General features: G+C 40.6%; 1 protein-coding gene across 1 annotated transcript in view; it reads right to left on the bottom strand.

The window, feature by feature from the left end:
- Positions 1-25,708, bottom strand: part of gli1 (GLI family zinc finger 1) — a 58,683-nt gene that overhangs the window by 5,203 nt on the left and 27,772 nt on the right. The window contains exons 2-12 of the mRNA XM_031301927.2: positions 8,052-8,161; positions 5,468-5,700; positions 4,619-4,720; positions 4,333-4,531; positions 3,547-3,715; positions 3,227-3,334; positions 1,636-1,776; positions 1,368-1,517; positions 1,085-1,249; positions 525-767; positions 55-355 (exon numbers count right to left, since the gene is read on the bottom strand). Coding sequence (XP_031157787.1) covers positions 55-355; positions 525-767; positions 1,085-1,249; positions 1,368-1,517; positions 1,636-1,776; positions 3,227-3,334; positions 3,547-3,715; positions 4,333-4,531; positions 4,619-4,720; positions 5,468-5,700; positions 8,052-8,122 — 1,882 coding nt within the window. The 5' untranslated portion in view covers positions 8,123-8,161. The remainder of the gene's footprint in view (positions 1-54; positions 356-524; positions 768-1,084; positions 1,250-1,367; positions 1,518-1,635; positions 1,777-3,226; positions 3,335-3,546; positions 3,716-4,332; positions 4,532-4,618; positions 4,721-5,467; positions 5,701-8,051; positions 8,162-25,708) is intronic.

Here is a 25,708-nt window from a genome sequence, read left to right on the forward strand (position 1 = left end):
AACTCAGACTTCACAAATATAAACTAAGAATGTTTATTTCATCCAAAAACATACCAGGAAGTGCAGGTAGCTTGTTAGCACAGCGGCCAGGAGGGGTTGGCCTGCGGATTTGCTTCAGCTTGTCAATCTTCAGGTTCTCCAGCCTCTTTAAAGCCTGTGCTGACATTCCCATTGTTCCTACACTTCCTGGCTCCCCTCCTCCACCTGCAACTCCATCCTCCAGTGCTGTGAGATCCTCCAGACTTCCAGCTGCATTTAGGTTCATCTCCACCCCACTGTCATTGTTATTGGCACTTCCCAGTGGAGAACGTTCGCTACTGCATGATGATTGACCACCAGGGCTTGGCTGGGATTTCTGAAAGAAGTAATATAAATGTATTGTCATGACAACCCTTTTCAAATGGCAGAAATGCTAAGTATATATGATTTGTACCAAATGGGCTGAAAACACCAACTGTTTTAACATTGGAGCTTTGTTTATTTTAAAGGATCTTGCAAGGCCATACATAAAATGCATCACCCACCAGAGCAGTCTCAGGAGCCAGAAGTTTGCAGTCCTCCCTGCGTGTCTCCTCTTTCTCCAGCAGTAGTTCAGAGCTCTGGCCTCCAGGGGTCATAGCTGAACCAGGGAGTCGAGGTCCTGTGTCTCCACGATGCTTCTTGGTTATGTGGGCTTCAGGGCCGTGCACCGTCTTAACGTGTTTACGCAAAGAGCTTGGATCTGTGTACCGCTTAGTGCAGCCAGGAATCTTACATACATATGGTTTCTGTTAAAGAGCAAAGCTTCTGTCAATACAGAAAATCATGTTTGTGTGTACACAGTCTTGCATACCAAAATTTACTCTACTGCTACTGAAAGTGTCTCTCATATGTAGCTGATTACCATTCTTGACCCAATACAAACTAATGTCAGTGAATTTTTCAGTGTGAATCTCTACAAGGCTCAGTAGCCTTTGAAAGATAAAGTATGGTTCACTACAGTATCACTGTCAATAATGTACAAAGACAGTTAATGAATTTAGCTGTCAAGGTATTGTTCAATTTAGATTACTGGATTACTTTCCAGTGGTGCATACTACAGTACCTCATTGGAGTGAGTTCGGTTCTGGTGCTTGGCCCGGTCTGAAGCATTGGAGAAGGCCTTGTTGCAGCCTTCATGTTCACACACGTATGGTTTTTCTCCGGTGTGAGAGCGCAGGTGGGTCTTCAAATTCTCCAGGCGAGAATAGGCCTTATTACAGCCTTCAAACTAAAACAGAAGTCAACATACTTTCTTACTAAAACTACAACTTTCAATAGCCAATCAAAAACAGAGATAGAAACAGAGAGAAAGAAATTATATAGATGAAAACTAAAGGTACACTCACAGTGCACTTATGTGGCTTTTCTCCTGTGTGTCTGCGCATATGAACCACCAGCATGTACTGGGCTTTGAAAGGCCTCTGTTCTCGAGAGCACTCCTGCCAGTGACACACAAACTCCTTCTTTTCTCCATGGATGTGCTCATTGTTGATATGCTGTTAAATAGAGAGAACCTTTAATAATCAAAGTGGTATATTGTAGATGTTACAAATGCTGAATTTTTCCTGCTTTTTTGTCTCTCTATTCTACAATATTGGTTGAGCTATCTCTTACATGAACTAGCTGGTCTTGTGTGTCAAATTCCTTGCTGCAGCTCTCCCAGTGGCAGTTGGTTTCATAGATGGCCTCTGGTTCAGGCTTCCCATCCTCCTTGTCCAAGTCATCCCTGCCATCCAGTAGACCCAGGAGGGGGTCCTGATGAAAATGTGTGGTTTTAGTGGTACTGAGTAATTTAGAAATTAATATAATTCTGGATTAATGCATAACATAAAAATCCTCGGTTGCTGCTGTTATTTATTCATTATTCTACTATATTATTTTTTGTGGAAAAAACAACAATGCGCATGCCCAAAGCCTTAGGCAATGAAATTGGATGGTATAAAATTGGTGCCAGGTGAGGTTGATTGCTTGTTGCCCAGCTGCGACTTGATTGGCTATTAGCCACTGGCAGCCGTTAGTATTTGTTTTAAAGAAGAAAGTAACGTCAGTCACTGTGAACAATGTGGATTATGTTCTACAGCACAAATTTGAAAGTCTGCCTCTTAAAGACAAACTTTAGATTTAACACCTCAGTGATATTGTTATAAACCAAACCCTTGGTAAGAAATATTCGATATAACCTGGAGTGGTTCTCCAAGAAACGTGGCTAACTGCTAGCTAGCTTATCACAGAAGACACTTTTACTTTTTTGCTTCCCGTGTGTGTTTTTAGGATGGGATGGTACCTAGTCAAGAACGGGCTTTCAGGATCTCAAGCATCTTTCTGAGAGGATTACCAAACATGAAAGCAGCAGGACAACGTGGTATTTGATGGGAATGCATTACAACAGCAATTTGAGAACAGGTAGGCATATTGCCCAGTCATTTAACTATGTGGGAAATGTGAAATAGGGTATTCTGTCGGTTTTGTGTCTGTGCAAAGTAGTTGATGCCCCACCACTGTTTCCACCTAAAACACCACTGTGTTTAGCGATCATCTCACATCACATTCACTATTCAACTCGCTGCAGCCGACAGTAGTCTTGATATTGATTTGGGGACAATGGCTAATAGCTAGCTTGTATTCATACTGTCAAATTACATTTACTGATTGTCAACCGTACGCAATAAGTTATGGACTTTAAATCTTGCTATCATAACGTTAGCTGGCTAACGTTCGGCTCGTAGCTGAGCCAAAGGGTTCTATGCATGGATGTGGTTCTATGAGCTGAGCGGACAAGAAATATCTCCCATTGCCATGTCGTATAAGTTCCTCCTATTTACTGGAGCAGTGAACAATGCTTGCATTGCATAGGAACCTTATGGCATGGGAATTGAGGTACACCTGAGGTATTAGTTAAACCCTCAGGTGTTAACAGGGAAACAGAGTTATTGTTTAAATAAAAAATATAGATTGCAAAATGCATGAAAATATATTTTAATGGTCTTAAAAAATGTTCTTTGGCAAGTGACCATGGTAAGCCGATCAATGCATAATCCCTTAGGTATATACTGTAGATACCAAGAGCAATTTGTTTGTCCTCCACTCACTTTTCTTGACTCCACAAATGTTTTTACTCCTTTGTCTTTGACAAATCTAATGCAAAAACTAAAATGGAAATGTGTGAAGGTGAAAACTACTTGTGAGAATAAGACTGTTTCTGTACCTGAGTGCCAGTAGAAGAAGGACTGGCCACATCTCCCTCTGACCGCTCCTCCAGGCTCTTCACATTCATGCCATCCATCATACCTCCCAGCCCTGGCTCTGTTTTTAGCTACAAAACAAAACACACATCATGTCACCTTTTGTTTCTGACACTTTCACACAGTTATTCACATTCATACAATTGTACATTTGAATTCTTCCTATCGTAGACCTGTTTTAGCTTCCTATTCCTACCTCCCATCCATCCTCTCCCAAGCAAAGAGTGCACTGATACTGAATTGTTCTGACAGCTTTGTATAGCGAGTGATTGAGCTGTCTTACGTGTCCATGCTTGGGTGGAGCGTGAAGCCGAGGATTGTGGGGGGGTAAGCGGGAACCTTGGCAGGGACCTGGTGTGTGTCCACCCAAAGGCGTCCCTCCGCCTCCTCCATACATTGAACCTTGTTGCCTGGATTGGCAGTTTATATTGCTGGAATAGCCGAGGGACGGGCTGTGGAGTAACAGAGAAAACAACAATATGATGACTTTAGGAGATTAAAAGCTAATGATACGGGTCAAATCAAAATGAATATAACCGGTGGCCAAGTTGCTAAAATATTAAAATCTGTAGGTGTAGGTTTCTATTAATTATTTGCCAAGTTTCCTCATTTGACTTGGTGTATATCTACATGTGTACTGTTTGAAGCTGTTTGCTGAGCAATTGAGCATCTAGCTTGCAGCTATCAATCACTGTTGAATTTCACCAAAGTTTTGATTTGTTCTTAAATGTATTTTATTGCAGTTTATCTGCATTTGATGTCTGTTTTCAACCATCTGTGGTGGCTTTAGAGATGTAATTAGCTCACGCTCATAATGGATGGTGTTTTGAAGTAGAAGATAAATGTAAGGTAATAAATATGCTAATGAGGGGATAGGAACTAACAACAAACTTCAAGCCTCAAAGTAAAATATTGCATATTCTATTTTAAGGGAAAAGGAAATGTGTAGCAGATACCTTAAATCACTTACCTTGAATATTAGACCTTACTAGTCTGAGGTGATGGATATGGATATTTCTGGCTTTTAAATGCATTTTTGTGCTTAACATAGATTAGTAAAATATCTGACCTCATGGTGCTCACAGAGAGATGGCCATAAGAACTGGCCCCGTTAGGGTTGCAGCGAGAGTTGACAAAGGCCACCAGGGAGTTGGGTGATGTGCGGATCACTGTCTGCAGGTCTACACTGGCATCAGACAGAGGAGAGATGGACAGAGCTCTCTTTTTACTCAGCTTCAGCATGGAACGAGGCGTGGAGAACCTCGAGCCTAAAAGGGGAGCAGGAGGATTAGCTTTGATGGTACAAAATCTTTTAGAGACTAGATTTAAGGAAAGAGTGGGTAGTGTTGACATACCATCGACTGAGCAAATCTGATCAGAGCCAGGCTGAATCTGGCAGAAATTGTGATGTGAGGACATCATGTTGTTCTGGTTACAGTAGGGGGTGCTATTGCCACCTGTTAGAAATTAAGGATAGACAACAGACAAAAACAATGAAACCTACCACTGCAAAGATCCACATTAACATCTCTTAAGGCGGATTTATGATTCCACGCTCTACGCAGTGCTTTCGCCGTAGCCTACGTAAGTGGTCTGAGGTGTCAATTTAACGCAGGCAGACAATGGGTTTATAGTTTTATGTAACTCACAATGGCCAGTGTGCATGTTTAAAATCTCAACTACACATGATGTTGACCTGCAGTCTTGTGCATCTAATGAGCTCATTGGTTGAACAAGAAAAGACAGCTACTTGAATTGGGGTTGGCCACACAACAATCATGTCATTTGAAGTTTTACTGTAGGTACAGCAGCACGTAGCACTTGTAAAATCTAGCTTTTATGAAATGACAAGTGAGGATGAGAGCCAATTAACTGTCCTGGGAGGTTTTATAGTCTAGACTCTTCCTCTTGGTGAAGTAGAATTGGAAACAAAGGGATGGTAACATAATGCAACAGTAATCCACTGGCATCTCAGATTCACTATTTACATACTTAATGTTTACAGGGTCTATTTTGATCTCAATTTAGATTAGTTCAAGCTGCTGACACATTTATATCTCAGCAGTACAACATCTTTTCTATTGTTAAAATCTGGGTAGTCTCTGTTTCTTACTCAGTAGAAAGACTCAGGTACTCAGGTATCTGTATGCCCAAATCAGTAGCAGCTGTAAAATTAAGGAGATGTAAAAGATACTCTGACTCACCCTCTGTGGGCGGCATGCCCCTGTGGCCCATCATACTGTGTGGCAGTGGGGCCTGAGGGGGCCTCATATATTGATCCATGCAGTGGCCAATCCCCTGTCCTGGGCCTGATCCATGAGTCATACTGGGAGTCATGTGATTATACATAGCGCGGCAGTCCTGGGAAGGGCCGTTGAGGATTGGGGCGCGCAGCGAGGACACATCGCTGTAGGGAGACTGTTCTGATGGGACTAGGCTGCAGATATAAAAGAAACAGTTATTGATTATGAGAAATAATCTAAACTAATGTGCAAAATCAAATGGCAACTGCAAAAAGACATGATGTAGAATTGGTAGAATGTAGTGCAACAATGTTCTCTTTAAAATGCCTTCTCCTCTATACATGATGAAGAGCAAAATTGGGCTTGAAACATTGTACTTTTATCACAAAATAGACATTTTAAGGTTCAAGAGTGTTGCAAGTCACTGAGAGGTAGAAAGCATTACAGAGGAACATATTCAGTAGTGGTAGGTGAGTAGATTAGGGACCCTAAAGTGAATACATGTAAGACATTAATGAGAAAGATAAATTAGAAATAAATAAAAGAAATTTACATTTTACCAAAACTTAATACATAAATAACCAAATGGGCAATACATATTGAAAGGATATTATATTTCTGTTATTATGTTTCCTGTGTCACTTTTGGGCCCATATAAATGAGAGAAGATTATGGCATTTTTTAAATTGCAATTGTAAAAGCTTCTATAAATTCCACCTTTTTATAGTAACCTTTTAGAGTTAGTAGACATGGAAGGAAGCACTGTCTGTAGAGCTGAACTCTGAGAAAAAAGATCCAGATGCTCATCTCTGCTCTAATGTCTTGTGATGTCTCGTTCTTGCCACTAGATGGGGTATACTCCTTATGTTGGTCTACACTGTGGAAACTTACTCATCTGGGTTTTCCCCTACCGAACTAGAGAAGGGAAGCTCCATTGGAACTTTCCAACCTTCTTATGAATTTCAATGTTTTCTCTGACCTTATTTCAGTCTCACTGGTTAGTTCAAAATCTGTCTTTTTCTCTCTCTCTCGCTCCTCTCCTAGTCTCCTAAAGGGGCAGACTTCATCTATCCACCTTCTCCTAAATCATCCTTTCAGGTTTTTAATTCTTTCACCACAACGTGTATTCCACACAGGAGCTTAATCTGTCCTCTCTAATCCACTGTGCTGGTTCCCCCCGACTCTACCTCTCCCTCCCATTCTTCCTCCTTTCTCCCATTCATCCCTTCTGTTCTACCTCTCTCTCTCTCTCTCTCTCTCTCTCTCTCTCTCTCTCTCTCTCTCTCTCTCTCTCTCTCTCTCTCTCTCTCTCTCTCTGTCTCTGTCTGTCACTTTCTATCTCCTCCTCCTCCTCCTCCTCCTGCTCCTCTGTCTTTCTCTGTCCCGACCAGCCACCTTTCTCTCCATCTCTCTCTGTTTCTCCCTCACTCTAGGTAACCTGAGCGGGGCGCGAGGCAGTCATGCAGAGCGCAGCGGGGCCTGGTCAGCCTGTAATTAGCAGCTGTCAGAGAGAGGCCGAGTCCACCCGCAACCTGGGTGGCATGAGGAAGGGAGGGAGAAGAGGGGAGGAGTGAGGGGCTGAGCTAGCACTGTGTCCACAACAATTGCAGCGAGACCTAGACTTCTGCATCCTCAGAATATCTGTGTGATTAAAATAGGAACAGTCTCCGAGCCTCTAAGATGAGTATGATCCCTGCTTTAAGAGATGGACTTCTGCGATTTCTGAGAAGATTGATCAATCTCAGCATATAGACTGGAAGTGGGGGGAAACGGCTAGCCGGCCTCTGTCTAAAGTTAGAAAATATATCTACCAAAACCTTCAAACTTATTGACACAAGTCAAACCTGTACAAAAACAGAAAATAACTACATTTGTGATTTTAGGGGAAGCGTTAATGCTGGGCCAGGAGCAGTGACTGCACAACTTGTCATCTCAGTCTTGTCATCACAGCGAGGTTGCCAGGTTTTATACCATTGTGCCAACCATATCTGTCAACCCATGCAATAGATGTGCTGGGAGGATGGATGAACTGTTTGTCAATAAACATGTAAGCCTGCATTAATCTGCTGGGTCCATATGTTGACTGACATTAGCTCTCACAGATATACCGTTATTGTTGTATATGTTGTCTGCTAAGTAAAAAAAACACAGTTTGTCCTCTATACAGCACTGAAAAGTTTGTTTTACAACTGTAATATGTTATGCTTAGTACATTTGTAAGAAAAAAAGATAAGGAATATTGGGTGATATATTCTTAGATTCTTTTAACTCTCACATCCATATGGGTGTCTGCCACAAACATCCAGCATTGGTTGAGGTCAACACGTAACTCCCCCTGAAATCACTTTAGCTACTTGACTTTTAGACATGAAAGTGGTATCGATCTTCTTATCGATAAAATAAGTTTTAGCTTATTCTTGAAAAGAAAGCAAATAAGCGTATTTCCTAAAATGTTGAACTATTCCATATATTTCTCTTATGTGAAACCGTTGTGGAATTCACCATGACAAATAAAGGTTAAAATGCAGCCACACTACTGTCTTACCCCCTGGAGGGCTGGCTGGGTGAGGTCTCGTAGTGATACAGCCCCTGGTGTGGCTGCATGTCCACTGGCATTGGAGCTCCGAGACCTACTGCTCCCCGTACACCCTGGACCTGTCACACAAAGACAAGGATACGGTTAGGGTGAAGTGAGGAAACCCAAACAAACCCCACCAAACTAAACTACACTAGAAAGAAAAGGCAAATAAACAAAAACAATTGCGGTTGGGGAAAGAAAAAAGAATATGTAGGGTGGTAATAACAGACCAAATCAAGCCAAACAGTTTGAGTCATACTTAATTTAAACAAAGCTGGAAAAAAATCCATTACTTAAGTAAAAGTAGAAATGTAAAAACCGCAATAGAAATCATTTTAAACACATAGTAAAAATACATCCTGCAGTCTTGCATTCAAATTTGAACTTGCAGTAAGTCAAATACTGTAGGTTAGAAGTAGGGCTGTACTGAATGTAATTTTTTACATTTGAAGCTTCTATTGAGGTTTTCGAATAAAGCTTTGAATGTCTGTCGTCATATTTAATGACGTCATCACCCTATTAAATTAATTCTTTAATGAATATAACTTGTCAGTTTTGTCAACATAAATACATGTAGGCTAATCCAATAAGGGCATACAATAATGATGAAATAATAATCGTGCCCTAGCTTTTAGCAACATTATTTCACGACAGAAACAACGCATTGGAGTTTTTGGAAATGTTTGGATCACGCAAGTCGGAAACAATCCTACACAGCCCCCGCTGGAATCTAATTCTACAAATAGTATAATAACAATAGGCTAATATTAGTGTAGCCTAATCTTTATCTGTAACTGTGCAGAAATACTGGGTTTAAACAGAATGAATAGACATGCAAAGAAAGATTTGGATTTAGAATTTTAGATTAATATTTTGTAGATGATCCATACCTGCTTTAATCCATCATAAACTTTTGGATTAGTTGTATGTTTGAAATATTAATAAATATACTTGCAAAATGTTTAAAAACTATAGTCAGTCAGATACAAATAAAATAGCTACAACATTTTCCAAAAATATAAAGTTTCATACAATGGAAATAATATGGAAAAGAGATAAACGACAACGACAGATTCAACAACAGACAATTCAACAAAAAAGACATTTCAACAACAACATGTTGAACACAGTCTGTGCATAACATTGAGGTAAACTGAAGGCAAACCCCATTACGGGTTTGTTGTTAAATGGGATTTAAAGGTCAGTTGTGCAGTGGTTTGAGTGTTCATTTCTGTCCGAGTATTAAGAAGTTGTTCAACCCTTCGATAGGGTACTTTGAGAGAGCACAATGCTTGAGTTGCCCTCCTGCAGTCACACATTTATAGAAATATAAGCATATAAAGCTCTAATTGGTTAACAAAATCATGACATCCACAAGTACATATGATTACATAAAATTAACATTAATGTCACATAAATAGAAACTTGAATTGGTGAAAGGAATATACAACTCTCAGCTCTGGTAATTGTATGTTAGAGATTTTAAAATCAGTTCATGTGATGGCACTAATGTGCCCTGAAACACTCCCGACAGATTAGACAAAACCCTGTGAAAAAACAGTGGAGTTGGCTGTAATCTCTCTTCTCTAAACAAAGTAATGCACCTCAAACACTGTTGATAGACACTAAAAACCTGCCAAACCTTCCCATCCTGAAAAGTAGCGATCACAAGAAACTCTGAGTTTTGCCTCAACGCTTAAAAAAACAAATAGTTATTCGATGTTAGCAACACAAACAGAGAAAAATGAAAGTAGAACAAAGCATTTTTTGTATGAAACTCATATTGAGATGGTATCTCTCAGCACGAGTGCATGTGTAAGGTAATTCTTGGGAACAAGCACCTGCTCATTACATCCAACCACATCAGTGCAGGTACTAATAGTCAGGACTGTGGGCTCTTACATGGTTACACAGGTAATTAGGACCTACAAGTGACTATAAACACTGATGTCAGAGCTACCACAAATGGAAAAAAGCCAAAAAATGTGTTCATATAAATCTTGATCATTTGTCAAATCAACTTAATTACATGGCCTATTGCATCATTTTTGTGTCAATATTTTTTTTTTACCCTTTTTGATCAGAAACATGCTGTGTCTCAAAGAAAATGCAACAATAAATATATACATTGATTTTAAAAGAGTTTTAAAATCTATTATATCTATTCACCATATTCTTTAACTCTATAAAATCCTTGCCATGCATGTGGAATCAAAATATCCCATTGCTGCTGTTCATGTGACAAGTGCTCACTCCCAAACTGGGAAAGCTCACTACCAGTGCAGATGAAAGCTCTGTGGTTTGAGTGTAACAGGTTGCCAGGCCTGTTATGTAGTAGCACAAGTGTTAAAAGGGCAGTAGGGACCTATTTAAGCCCACAAGCCACCAGGGGGATTTGATACGCAAAGTTAGCGAGTGGCTAAATGATGTGGGCGGCTGCTTCGGATGTGTGTATGATAATTAGCCGGAAGCGCTAAATAGAGATCTCGCAGAACACCTCAGCTGTCCAGAACTCATAAATACCAAGAAGGGGGTAGCCAGGCAGCCTGACACACACACACACACACACACACACACACACACACACTCACACTGACACACCTGTCAGTCTTGCCAGGGGGTAGCATAATAATTCAGTGGCCACCAAGTCTGCAGAGAATGTGTGTCAAAGAGTGAGTATAACTGTGAATATAGCAAAGCAGTTTGTACTGTCTTAACCACAGTGGCAGGTGTGTATGAGAATGGAGTTTTGGGGACAAGTGTATTTGCAGTGCAGCGTGTATGTTAGAGAGAGTGTGTTTTACATGATAAATGGTGATGGATCTCAGAGTAAAAGTGAATAATGTATGAGACCACCTGCGCATAAGCAAGCTGGAATTTTTATGTTTGCGATGTTTCTCCAGGGAGCAAGGCAGCATGTGTGAGTGAGTGTTACTGTTGTAGCTATGTGTACACAAACTCATCTGTGTGTTGTGCAATTAATTTGCATGTTAGGCTACAGAGTATGCTCTTATCCAGTGAATTACCGTAAAGCAAACCCAAATGTAGAATAAGTCTGAGCATTCCTGTTTTCTAGAAATTACATTTAGATATTTTAGAATTTTTAGATATATCATTTATATATACATTTGTGAAGTTAATTAATCAAGATTTCGAACGTTGATGAACAAGTTGAATGTCAATGTTCTAAATGAAGCTTTGAACTATTCGGTCCAGCCCTATTTGATACTGAATATATTTACAAAACGTCAAACAACAATAAATCCCAGTACAAATGTGCAAAACGCATGTGTTAATGCACCTATCTACTGTAAGCTATGTGAACATGTTTGATATATGTATTTTTGTACAGCATGTAAGCACATATTTCATACATGCATGGTGCTACTGACACAGGTACCATGGCATTGTGCTATTTTAGGTCAGTATCTTATGAGAAACTCCCAGAGTTTGCTCCCCAGTGTAATTTTGTGGTGCTGGGTTTTAGAGGGATGGGGCAGAAGCATGTTAAAAACCCCAAGGCCATAAATCAAACGGCTAACTAAACAAGTCTGCTCTGCTGCGGCACAGCGAGCTGGGCAGGAACCAAAGGGCCAAGGATGAGGACAGGATGTCCAGCCACTTTCTACACTCAAAACCTCTCTATTCAAACACTCCAGCTTCCCAAGCTTGTAACATCACCACCCCATACAAGTAAGCCACACCTAAAAGCCAGACACCTCTAAATTGCTCTGTCCTCAACGTCATCAACCGTACACAGGAATATGATGAAACCGGTGTGAAAAAACTGGCCATGAATGTAGCATTAGTAGTTGGCACACAATATATAGAAAATCATCCTGTTTTGAAAAAGAAGAAAACATTTTAAAACTCTTGGAAGATCAAATCTATGGTTTATGAAGACACCAAAGTGACCTCTAAAATATAACCAATCAAAATGTGTCTTTTTAAAGCATGGCTCCCAGGCAATGTAATATTTTTACAGAGACAAGCTCATGGATGCTTGAAGTTGGATGGTATCCTGGATAGATGATATTAGCCTACTGGATATTTTTAAACGAGCCGAGAAGCCCTGACTGTGGTCTAGCCTAATACATTTCTATTCCGCCTTACCTACTTACTCACCAAACCAACACAGCTTACCACCAATAAATAAAACTATTTGTATCCCTAATTTGTCTATTACTCATTTACTGTCAGAAACCCAACCGCTGCACTGTGAAGACTCACCATTCAGCAAAAGCTGATGCTAACTACATCTGCAGATCTGACATATTCTTCCTCTTAGAAATCAAAAGTTGAATTCAAGCAATAAACCCTTTACTTAGTACAACACACTCAGCGGTTTTATTGCTACAGCCTTACTTGGTCTGTTATGACCAGTAGCTTATGTTAGCAAACTAGGTACACAATTTACACTATGTTTTGCATTGCTACAGGACAATGCTAATGCTAACGCATTACACATTAATGCATAACACAGTAGGTCAAGTAGAAAAGCCTCATTCTAACAATTCTAATCAAAGTTTGCTAACATTAGCCACCAAACTGGTCATACCAAACCAAGTAAAGCTGTAGCAGCAACACCTGAGTATTGAATTAAGCAAGAAGGGATTTTTATTAAGAGGAATGACGTGCTATTTAATCTTTTAAAAGTTAAACAGTCTCACTTAATGAAACCAAGCCATGTTGTATTTAAAAGGAACATGGCTCAGCGAGTGTGTTCATGCTTTCTGATGACGTTAAAGTGTAATATTATCTTAACTATTAATCAGCAAATCAACACTATAAGCTTCACATATGTTGTAGCCCACTTGTTGCAGGGCTTCGACTGCATAGGTGACTTTATACATAATGGCTTTAGGTACGCATTTGTCCCACAAACTTCAGTTCTCAGGTGATAGTTTGTATTTGTGGTATACAAAGAGAAACATTGTTTATTCTTGCACAGGTTTGGCCATTTGTGACTTTCCCATTAAGTGTCAGTCGTCCTCCCTCTGAGGAAGTCTCCAGAGAGGACAGACATTTCCACAGGTCACTGGTTGTGTCAGACAAAAGGCCTGATCCAGACTTGCTCCACTCTGCTTCTACGCTCCTTTACTCTTGGGTGTAACACTAAACTGGAACTCGCACATCGCCCCCTCCTCCCTCCCCAGCCAATGTAGAAAGTGGCATTTAATGACAGCCCCTCTCCTCTTAACCTCATTTCTCCTCTGCTCTCAGATGGGAATGTGAGCATACAGTGTGTGTTTGCTGGATAATCTTTTACTTTAGACAACAAAAAACAGCCTTAATCAAACTAAACACACATCTTTGGAGCATGTCGTGCAGTGTAAACACCCATCTGGAACTATCCCACCCTCTCCTTCATTCCTACTTCCCCCTTCTCATTCTGCCTTTTCCCTTGCTCTGTATCTCTATCTCTGGCTATCTCCTGCTCTCTCTCTCTCTCTCTCTCTCTCTCTCTCTCTCTCTCTCTCTCTCTCTCTCTCTCTCTCTCTCTCTCTCTCCCCCTCTTCTCCCCCGCTGTCTCCACCCTCTCCCTCATTCCCTCTCTCTCGGCTCATTCCTGCTCTTGCGACCTCTCCCTCGCCCCTCCCCCTCCTGGCGGAGCTGCAGTCGAGGTGGGTGTTCTTTGGCTGTTATGACTTGAGAGACGATAATGGCAGCTATAATGTAGCCAGCCGTTCCTGATGTGGCTAGGCTTGTGAGGGATTCTGTTGTGTTAGGGCAGGAGACTGAGCATGGGGGGGGGGGGGGGGAAAAAGGCGGGGGCTCGGGCCCGCAGCCAACCACAGTCCAGATTCTACCTCGTTTTCTTTTTCATTTTTTCCTCTTTTATTTCTCTCTCTCCTCACCCACCAACTTTTTCTAGGCCTGTTGTTTTCCTTCGGTGGTAAACTTTGTTTTTAAATTCTGGCTTTGTTTTTGTAACCCCCACCCAACACAGACTCTCCTCCTTCCCTGCTTTTCTTCCCCACCAGCCTCCCTTGTGTTTTTTTTACCCCTTTTTCAGACTCTCTGAATTCCTCACAGCTGCTGTAATGTGATGGGGGCTAATGGTGTGACCACCGAAAGGCCACAGGGCTGGAGACATCACTGTAATGTACAATAAGCCCTATTCAATGACCTGCTGCAGGGAAGCTTAATGTCATATCTACTTAATCAGCTACTTTGAGTTTTATTTAAACAGCTTTAATTGCTTATAAGCCAAAAAAGACAAATTCAATGGATACCAAACAAAAGTAAGCATCACTGTGAGTAGGTGAACAAGTTGTATTGACTTTCAGTACTATTGTGATTAGGCCTGCACGATTCGGGGAAAAATATGAATCACGATTTTTTAGCTTAGAATTGATATCACGATTTTCTGCCACAATTTTTTCTCACGAAGTGTAATGTTTATTGCACACATGAACCATGACAAAACAAAACAAATTGGCAGTACCAAACATAGATTTTTGTTTGGCACCTATAGCACATTGCGCATCACCACAAGCCTGTAAACATAAAGGCTTCAATGAAGAGAAGGAAGAGCATCGCAGCGCTTGGGAGCCCTATGTTTAAAACTCACAGAAGAAACTAGTAGCGTTTGTGATGCAGTCGGCTTGTAAAATTAAATGAGAATCAAAGTCATAAAAAAAAAAAAAAAATATTCATGCATTTTGATTGAAATAAATAAAAAAGATGAAATGAAATCACTAAATTAGAAGATAATACATTAGATAAATCTTGATGTCATGGACCCCCCTCTAAATGAGACCTGAAATGAGTGACTGTCCTCACATGACTACAATACTACTAATGATCTTGGGTTCACAAGGGGAAGACTAGAAACTTGTCATTTGACAGCTATGTTGAGAAAGGAGAATCCCTGAAGCCCTAAACTAATGTTTACTAGACTACCACTGTGGTTGAATACAGTCAACACCATAACCCAGGTTTCAACCACACTGATTCACACCTCATGTATCCCTGTACTGTAAACTGTGTTGTGAGGAAGCTGTGATGCTGATGTCTCACTGCTGGGGTTCTCACCTTGTCGAAATGGCAGAATGAAAAGTTGATCCCTTGTTGCTACACAGCCGGAGTGACTGATGACAGACATCAGGGCTTGAGAGCAGCAGCTCAACATGACTACAAACAGTAGAACCGTGAGCCGGGCTAAACCAAGCACAGTAAAAAGGAGTCGAGCAAACAGAGCAGAAAACAGCAACTGATGAGCTTTAGTGAACTTTTTTTTTTTAAGTTAAGGCAAGCTGAAAGCCATATTATTTTTCAACATGATGAAAAGTTATGCCAGGAGCAGCAGTTGCAGAGGAAAATAGGGTTACGTACAGCCGCTGAGGGTGTAGAGAAGAGGAAAAAAGGTAAAGTGCTTGCTAAATACACTACCAAACAACCAATTTTGGTGCCTAATTTACTAAAGCTGCCTTGTTCGAGCAACACACTGCCTTTGCTGCACACTCATGATTACTGTTTTACCACCTTTGTAATTGTTGGCCTGATCAGTCAGTGACTTTATAGTGTTTTCATTTGCCTGCACAAGCACAGTTTTGTACTGCTGGCCGCTGAGCAGCTTTGCTTTCTCAAAGGCAGTTCGATGTTTAACATTTATCGGTTTAGTGATTACAACCAACAACCCTATCAAGAGGACATGTGAGTGTTTCCTTCCTCTTTACTCGACCAATAACTTGCTGTTCCTTCACTCCTCCACAATCCCCCTTTTCCTCTGTCCTCTCTCCAGGCCACCCACCCGCCATCCTGCACATACCTGTGGTTTCCTGTACCCTGCTCCCCTTCTCTCCTCCCACCTCTCTCTTTACCTCCAGTCTCTTCTCCTCCCCCCACACACCTTCCTCCCCTCTCTGTCTACCAAGTAACATCAAACTCATGTCTTCCCCTCTTTTTTCTTTTTCTACGACTATGTCTGTGTATCAGGTAGGTAATGCCCCAACCACAAATATTTCTTTGAACTCCTTTTAAGGAGGAGAAGCGGAGGAAACAGGGGGAGGAAAAAAAGAGAGAAGGATAGATGAATAAAGCAGATGAGGAGAGGTTGATTCACACAGCTGGCTCCCAGCTGTAGACCGAGGCAGCGCGTAGAAAATGCTCCATCTATAAACAACTAGGAGCCCAACCCCCATTTTCAAGAAAGAAGAACAGAGCTTTGTCATTGTAAATCACACTAAGCACTCCTCTTCACCTTCACCAGCACTCCCAAACGTCACCCAGCTGCTTGTTGCTCTTTTCCTCTCATCCTTCTGCAGCTATACTCATTTTTCCTCCTGTTTTTGTCCACTCTACTCATCACCGCTGAGGCTTTACTGTCACTGTGGCAGGTAAACTACAAATCAAGGCCTTGAAAATCATCTCCAGTCAAACATCTCCCTGACACCAGCAAAAGGAAAATGTCCTCTGCAGAAATTCACTGGAGCTGGCTGTTACACATTGAAACGGGGACAAAAACCAGATAATAATCTGTTCGGTTTATAGAAAGACCACAGTGATTATAAGAAAAATAATAATCCTAACAGTCTTGGGTGGGCAGACGATATTTATAGCCGGCCTGCTGCTACTTATATTCCTTAGCTGTATAACACAGCTGGAAGTGAGGGAGGAGAGAGAGGAGGTGGAAAACTGGTGAGGAGACAGAGCAAAGGGAGACAGAGGGGCTCCGGGGGATGGAAGAGGGAGAGCATGTGGGGGCGGATACCAAACAAGAGCAAGACAGAGAAAGGCAGAGAGAGACCTAGCCAGACAGTGCACTATGTGAGGGGATGTGTTTATGTGTATTTGTATTTGAGAAACCGCTGCACAGTCGCTCCAAACAGCGACCGCAGCCAACGAGGCCTGCAGGCCACCAGACGCACACAGTGACCACAGCTCTGAGAGCCTCTCACAGAAGGGAAACAAGACACAGACAACACAACCATAAAATCAACTGGGCAGGATTAATCAAGACAAAGCTATGTGGAATTTGTTGACTGCTAATTTTTCCATTACTGGGCTTTTTTGTTTCAGGAAGGGAGGATGCTGTACTAATGTATACATGTAATGCCTGTTTTGACCTGGTTTTAACATTTGTCCTGAGTGATTCGATGACAAGTGGACAGCTCTAAGTACGTGAGTTTTTACCTGGCAGTGAAATGTGTCTCGAAATCCGCCTAAGTGACCACTTGTGATCGGATCTCACTTCCCCGCTCTATATGCAAAAAAACACATACATCATTTCAGTTTGCATATAGGCTGGTTGTGTGTGTGTGTGTGTGTGTGTGTGTGTGTGTGTGTGTGTGTATACATGTCAGTTGTTCCTATCACATAAATCTTACATTAGAAACGTGTGATGGGTAATGAAAAAGCACTGGCCACAGTCTGTGCAGACATAAGGATGTCTACTGATGGCACCGAGACCTGTGCAGGAGAGAAATACGTTTGTTCAGCTCTCAGTACGTAGGTAGTTTCTAGCTGAATCTCTGTAGTCTGAAGGTAAGTTTCGATATCTGCTTTATTTTACATTTCATGTTCGCTTATATGAGTCGTTAAGTTACTGCTGATGAAGGCCAAACATTGTGTGATTTTGCTGCTTCATTATAAAAGCTTTTAAGTAACAAAATAACCGCAGACTTTTATTGTGAAGAATTTATAGGAAATTAAACCGTTCACGGCCACTCCTGGACCATTCAGGCTCGCTGGTTTTCTCCAGAGCTAACACAGCACTGTGCAGATAGGTCTGCCAATGCGAGACTAATTAATATAATAAATTGAAGTTGCAACGTATGAGCAGGAATGTCTACAGTAATATCCTACATATTGGTGAATAATTTGGGGACGTTTTATGAAATTGGCAGCTGTCTTTTCCAGGCAACCGTGCTGCACAGACCTCCAGACAGCCAATAGGATATAAGAGCAGGCAGCACAGAAACAAAAACACCGACAGTATGATAATAACATAAAAAAACACACATTGGCCGAACACACACCCGTACACACTGCTATAAGAATGCACCTCCGAATGTGGTCTGAGTGATCGGATCTCAATGCTTCCTGAGTGAGTTTTCAGCTGTATTTGGAGCTGTCCACTCAGATCGGATTTTACTACCAGGTGCTCAAAATGGGGCTTTTAAAGTCAGGGTCAACCTGAGAGACAGATACTGTAAATGCAATGACTGGCAGTAAAACGTGGTTATATGGAAAGACTAACAAATTGGTAGACGTTTAGATGGAGAAGATGGATGAACGCAATTCAACAGACAGATTAAAAACTTGCTCCTCACAGTATCAATTATTGTGTTCTCGGTCACTATCCCAACTTGTTTATAGAATGCAAATTTATTCATATACTAAAATTATACTTTTCAGTACTTTGGGGTAATATCGTCATTTCTTTATGTAAGAAAATATGTCACACTTCTCAATACAGTGTTTAATGTTGTCTTACTGTAATAGTTTTGAAGGTTGAAACTTGTGAAAATTGGGCCAAAGCAATTGTAAAAACACAAGCAGCCATTTTTGTAGGTTTCCTAATTTAAACAAGACAAATCTGATAAAGGATAAATAATCAAGACTACAAATATGGCAAGGCAATCAATTCCAACTGTATTTAAATTTGTTCCAGCAGCAGAACACACATGTGGAGACTTGTCTTCACCAGTTCACAGTTGTGCACGTCTGTGTGAGTCTCTGTGTATGTTTGTGTATACACCCTTTGATCAAGGGTCATTGTATCATACGATGTTATATCATCACTTTCACACTTGTGCTTTCCCTCAACTTTCCTCTTCACCCTCTTACCTCCTTCTTTTTCCATGGATTTGCTCCTGATTCACTCTCTGCATCTTCATAAAGTGTTTATTTAGTGTATTTTTACAGTTGCTGTTCATTTTGATACCTGCCTTGTATGGGTTTTGTGTGTGTATGTGTTCTCCTGTGCACACATTTTTCTCAATCCACAACTCTTGTGTGCCCACTAGGAATCTGTAGTAAACTATAAATTAAATTTGAACTGACTGCTGCAATGTGTTGATACAAAACAGTAGGGATGAAAATGATGTTCTTTTTCATTCTGCTTGCCATTTACTTAAACAAACCTCATCGATTTACACAGTGAACAAATTACAGAGCAGCTATTTGGATCATATACACAGAGACATACAGTAAAATGTGCACTTCTTCTGTGTGGTCTTTCTCAGAGCTGCTGACTTCATAACTAATATATCGCAGGCGTTTAGTTTAATACCCAGATGTTGGTAGGGGCAAGGCATCCGGGCCTGCGTTAGCTTTTAATTGGCTGGGATCCCTGAGCTGGTGTTTGGGGCTTAGCTTGTGACTCAGACTTAGACACACACACACACACACACACACACACACACACACACACACACACACACACACACACACACACACACGCAGGCAGGCAAAAGCATACACACACTTTCCCTGAACGAATGAAAGGCTTGGCCGGGTTCAGGATCATATGCTGTCAGGAAGAGACGAGTCATGGCCGTCCAGAGGAGTCTACAAACTAAACAAACGCAGACAACACACACGCGCACACATAAACATACACCCATGCACATACACACAGAGGGTTAAATCTTTGAGATCCCAGGACTGACTGACGCCAAGCAGCAGCCATGATATCTTACGAGCTAATTATTAGAGCGAAAAATAAAAAGATGCATACTACAGAAGGGAGAGGGGGAGGGGAAGAAGATTCTGCAACAGTACAGTATGTCTCTTGGGCCTTGTTCTTAACTGGTTTTGTCCTGAGTATGTAAGTATGTGCATTCCCTCCTAGCAGTACAATGTGTCCACATACTCTATATGCAAATAAACACGTACATCATTTCTGTTTGCATATACACAAATACATATTTGACTGAAAAATACTTTTTGTTGTGTGTATACATTTCAGTTGTTACTCTCACAAATCATACATTATTACAGAAGCAAGCAATCACTTATTAAAAAGTGCTGCCTAGTGTGTGTGTGTGTGTGTGTGTGTGTGTGACTTCCGGACTGTCAACAAAGTGCAACACCGAAAAGAGTCTACTACAAAAATATTCAATAACTTCTCTTTTTTCCAAACTGTAACTAGTATAATGAAAATGAGACAATTGATGTGTGAAGTGATTTTGGTGACACTACACTGTATAATAATGACGTTTTTGAATAATTTTTTGTATCTTTTCTGTGTTGCACTTTGTAGACCAGAGGTGCCCAAATTCTTTCATATGAAGGGCCAAAATGTATCTGGACGGAAGGCCACAGGCCAAAAATAAATGTCGATGTTGAAAAATACAGTAATTCTTGCCATTCTCCGTAGATAAAACGTATGTATGTAATTTAAATGGGAATTTTACCAGCACTGTGCTTTACATTGCTGTGCGGATTACGTACTTTTTAACTGCACAAAATGTACATTTCATAGTCATTACTTTTAAAATAAGAGGAGAATAAGCATGAGCATGTCAAATGCGTGGCGGGCCAAAACAAAGAGAGCACGGGCCAAACTTGGCCCGCGGGCCCCAAATTGGGCGGCCTTGTTGTAGATGGTCCCTGTGCACGGCTGCATACAGAACAATGAGAACAATGTTATTTCTCCACGGTGGACGGCTTCTTTTGATTGTAGGTTGAAGCTCGTCTACCTTTGTGTGTGTGTGTGCATGTGTGTGCCTTTAGTGAGCCATTTACGAGCTGCTGACGTAAATCGTGCCCCTCTTATTTACATACAGTATGTGTGTGTGTATACGTTTGTATACACGTGTGTATATCTGCATGTCTATCTTTTTTCAGTGTATGTGAGGCAGTTTATGTGTAAATAAGTGAGCCTCGTGTACAGTTTGCCTTTATATGCTCGAGTCTGCAGAGAGAGTCAGTGTTTATGTGTGTTCGTGCATGTGCTCCCTGTGCATCACTGAGCACTGCATGGAGATACAGACTGGAATTTAGGGCTGAGACACAGTGAAAGGGAGCCTCTTCCTCATGGATGAGATATGATCAGTGTTTACATGCACAAATAGCAGAAAACTTCTGTGATTGCAAAACATCTACAATTTTCTGATGTAAACTGCAGCATTTGACAGACGATTACACATCTTAATCTGGCCAGTCTTTGACCGAATGTTAATGGTAACCAGTAACATGAATCAACATTCATTTTGTGTGAACAGTGATGCTTTGTAAACCAATTATGTTTAGTGAAATATACCAACCGTTACGTGACTGTTGCCCGTTGTGTCCAAGTTTGGCAGTATGTAATCTCAGATTGTAGCGTTTTCTGTACAGTACTGATTTGCTAGCAGTTTTTGTGGTCTGCATTAAGCTTTTCAACCTGTTGTGAGTCTGTTTAGTATGGAAACTCATTCAGTGCAAACCTTTGCTTATGTCTGTTTCAACCCCTGCATCTGACATCACTGGTTCCTAGGCCTGCAGCGACGCGTCGATGACGTCGACGCATCGACGTCAAAATTACGTCAACGTCGTATTTTTGCGTCGATGCTTCGCCACACACACATGTGGGAGACCAAAACATTGCAGGAAACAGCAACCTCCTCACAGAATTCCCAACAAAGCTCTGCAAAAAGCCCCATGAAAAGAAGAAGTCCTAAAAAAACAGCTCGCCCTTAATCATCGAGGGTATGGGAATACTTAAAATATAGTCCCAAGTACTAACGTTAGCTAAATTAATTTCATGTTTGTATAGTGTGTTGTGTAGCCTGCGCACTTAGGTGGTGCTAGCTAACTATCTTAGCTCTCCGTGCAGTTTGTTCGTGCTAGGTTAGTAGCTAACGTTAACGTTAGCTAGCTACTGGCGCCTAGGCAGCTGTGTTTAGCTAACGTTAGTTATAATCTAATGTTGGCTTGAATGGTAGCTAACTTACAGCTGCAGAACACAGCTATCTATAGTAGCTAACGTTAGCTAACGTGAACGTTAGCTACTAACCTAGCACGAACAAACTGCACAGAGAGCTAAGGTGCGTTGGTTAGCCTAGCACCACCAAAGTGCTGCATTAGCATGTAAACCTACAGAATAGCAGTTAAGAGAGTCAGTTTGATTATGCATCAGGTTTTATGTTGGGACTGTTATGTTGTGTTAAACAATCCAAGGAATGTCTGTACTGTGCACTGCACAGTGTTTTTCTTTTTTGCACTACAACTTGATTTTTTTGAACAAGAGAGTTATGTTGGTACTGTAAAAGAGTAAACAGGCTGGCCTTTCATTTTGTATAACAGTAAAATAATTATTTTATTTTGTGTAAAGCAGAAGATTTTTTGCTGTGCAAAATTGTTTAATAAAATATATTATTAAGAATTTTTTGGTATTTATTTGAGATACATTATGGTTTTTATTAATCGAGCAACAGAAAAATAATCGTTATATTAATCGTCCAATTAGTCGTTAGATTAGTCGACTAATCGATAAAATAATCGCCCGATTAATCGTTTAATAAATAATCGTTTACCCCCAGCTCTACTGGTTCCATGGCTGAGACATGCAAGTTGACGGCGCCTTGCAAAAAAAGGGAAATACTACAGTATGAACCCTTTGATTTGATGTGGGAACCGGCAACGGTTCCAGCCTAAAACCCGTCTTTGTATTAGTAGATAACTCTGGTGCTCATTCTTACACGTCACATACACTATGTTAAATGTAACCAGTTGTATTTTCACTGTTTTGTTTACATTAACATTTCTCACCAGAACACATAGCCTAAGGCCTAGAAAACACATTGAATTTGTTACATGCAACATTTGCAGAGTTTTTAATGCTTTGAAACCTTTTTTTGTTGTGTTTTGTTGTCGGTTAAAGTGGGGTTTGGTTCTCCTGTATTATTGTGGCATTGCTACCCATACATATCACATATGTGTTTATGGCATGCATAGTCCTGATTTCTTCCTTTGTTCCTGAAGAACTAATGAATTGTGGGTGTTGTGGAGTAAAACCTTGTGCCAGTGTCGATTCATACCTTGAATAATACTCACTTACCTGTAGCTACTCTGATTACACATCACAGAGACCTAATAAATTAATCATAACATCTACTGACGGTGATACTTTTTATGATGCTTACTGATGCGACAAATAAACATGGACAAACAAAAGTCCTGCAAAGACTGTCAAGTTGCATGAACGCTCACCTTAAAGTGCTCATATTATACTCATTTTCAGATTCATAATTGTATTTAGAGGTTTTACCAGAATAGGTTTAGATGGTTTAATTTTCAAAAAACACTATATTTTTGTTGTACTACACATTGCTGCAGCTCCTCTTTTCACCCTGTGTGTTGAGCTCTCTGTTTTAGCTACAGAGTCTCACTTCTGTTCCATCTTTGTTGGGAGTCGCACATGTGCAGTAGCTAGGTAAGCCCTGCTAGCTTGTCAGTTGCAGAGCATGAGGTCGTGCCATGCTAGCAGCTAGGCGAGCATTATAACGTGTGTTACAAAGTGATGAGCGTTTGTCACTGAAGTAAAGGCTGGACTACAATAGAGCTGTTTGGAGCAGTTTGTGAACAGTGTTTTCTGTTGGAGATGGTAAGTGCCTTTGGGTTGGACTTTGGGCTTTTTCACTTTGTAAACCTATAACATGCACAAAAAGATATATAACACAATAAAGGAAAGGGAAAAAGCCAAAAAGCATAATATGAGCACTTTAAGCCCTTTTCCACAGCCAGATTATGTTCTCTGTCCTTTTGTTTTTGGTGAATGTCTAGTAGTGAGCACAAAACAATTGGTGGACGACTTCTGCAAAGTGGCTGCTCAGAAGAATCCAAAGAAAGTCTGAAATCTTGTCATTGTGTAATGTGTGATGTCCACAGTTGAATGAAATACAATAAGTGACAACACTTTGTGTGTGGGGTGTCTCTCAACTACAATTAGAAAATCTTGTAAAATGTGTTCCTAACTTAAGGATTGATTTTGCAATCAATTTAAATGAGCTTCAGTTCAGATTGTTGAAGTTTCATTTCACAAGTTTGTGCAACTGTTTATTTGAGGGGAAAACCTAAACTGTGGTTATAATAAGTGTATTTCTTGTGTCTGTGGGTCTTTCCCAATTGTGAGAAATTTGTACATCCTCAACTTCTTGAACCTTCGGCTTGTCACCCGGAAATCATTCTCAGCACTCCTTCTTGAAGGACGTCCCAATTCCTAAAATGCACGTAGTGGGTGGGTGAAATAATACATGATCAATAAGGAAAATATTATAAACGTTCTTTAAAATGTGAACATAGCAGAGCTGCAGTCGGACAGACAGCTTAATTTGTAAGTGACGCTTGAGAAACAGTTTAATTTATGATTATTTCAGAAGCTAAATGTGTAGTTGCATTTCCTCTGTCAAGTTTAAACCTACTTAGTTTTGCTGCTGAAATGTCCCACAATAATAGCTGCAGTTACATTACTGTGCCCATGGAAACATTTACAATTACTGAAATCGTAAAAAGAAAACACTCATACACAGTGATGGACTGGCCATCTGGAATTTGGGCAAATCACTCGGAAGGCAGAGTTCCTAATTTCCAAGCTAGGTTATTGACAAAAATAGGGCCGGTGTGTTGCAAATGCCAGGGCCGTTTTTTGATCCCAGTCTGTCACTGCTCATACATTAATACAATACATAATTTAAAAAGCAACACAGGGTCCATGCAGGTCTCTGAATCAGAGAAAATAATTCATTCAGGTGGGTGGAGGGTGGATGATTTTAAGCCTACATGCGGATATAATATACTGCTTACATTTGTATAGTTCTTTTCATACAAACATTTGTAGTGTTTTACACTAAAATAGCTTATAAAGGCTATACACTGTGCATTATAAATAGTGTGTTTTAAATACAACAAATAAAAATGTGAGACATTTGTACATACTTATCACATTATGCCACATTGTGAATTGAATTAAAAGTAAATATAGAAGTTGTCATGAACACTGTTCTGCTCATCTGACAAGAGATCATAAAATACAGCATATGACTATCATGGAAAAGCTGATGCAGCTGTGCCGCAAATCATATTAAATTGACATCGCTTTAAAATGACAGCTCCGAGCATGGATGTCTGACGTTTGTTAAATGCCTTTTGCCTTGACTCCCCAAGTCTCTTCCTCAGCTCAAATCTCCTGTGGGCGGAACAAAGACGCGAGGAGAGGAATTGGGATGTACAAACTGGGAAAGGCCCTGTGTGACAGTGTGCAAGCATCAGTTTGTGTGTATGTGTGTGTTTTAAGCTCCTCACCCACATCCAGTTCACAGCCAGCTGATTTGTTGCCTTTTAGTTATCTTAATGCAAACTAATTACAGCCCTGGTCTCACACACACACACACACACACACACACACACACACACACACACACAAAGCTTGGAGCTTTCATTACTTGCTCTGTCCTGTATGAGATAATGTGCCCTTTCACATTTGAAAAGAAAATTACTACAATACAGTTGGCAATAAAAATTAAAACCACTAATGCAAGTGTTACTAAAATGACTCTACATAACATTTGCTGAACAGCGACCTCTCTGGTGACAAGTGATTGAATTTCCCAACTTTCTCTCGAGTCAGTCACTTATTTACTTAATGCTGCGTTAATGTCATGTAGGAGTAACCATAAAAAACATGAGACTTG

Source organism: Sander lucioperca, chromosome 6 (assembly GCF_008315115.2).
Source record: "Sander lucioperca isolate FBNREF2018 chromosome 6, SLUC_FBN_1.2, whole genome shotgun sequence".
NCBI lineage: Eukaryota > Metazoa > Chordata > Actinopteri > Perciformes > Percidae > Sander > Sander lucioperca.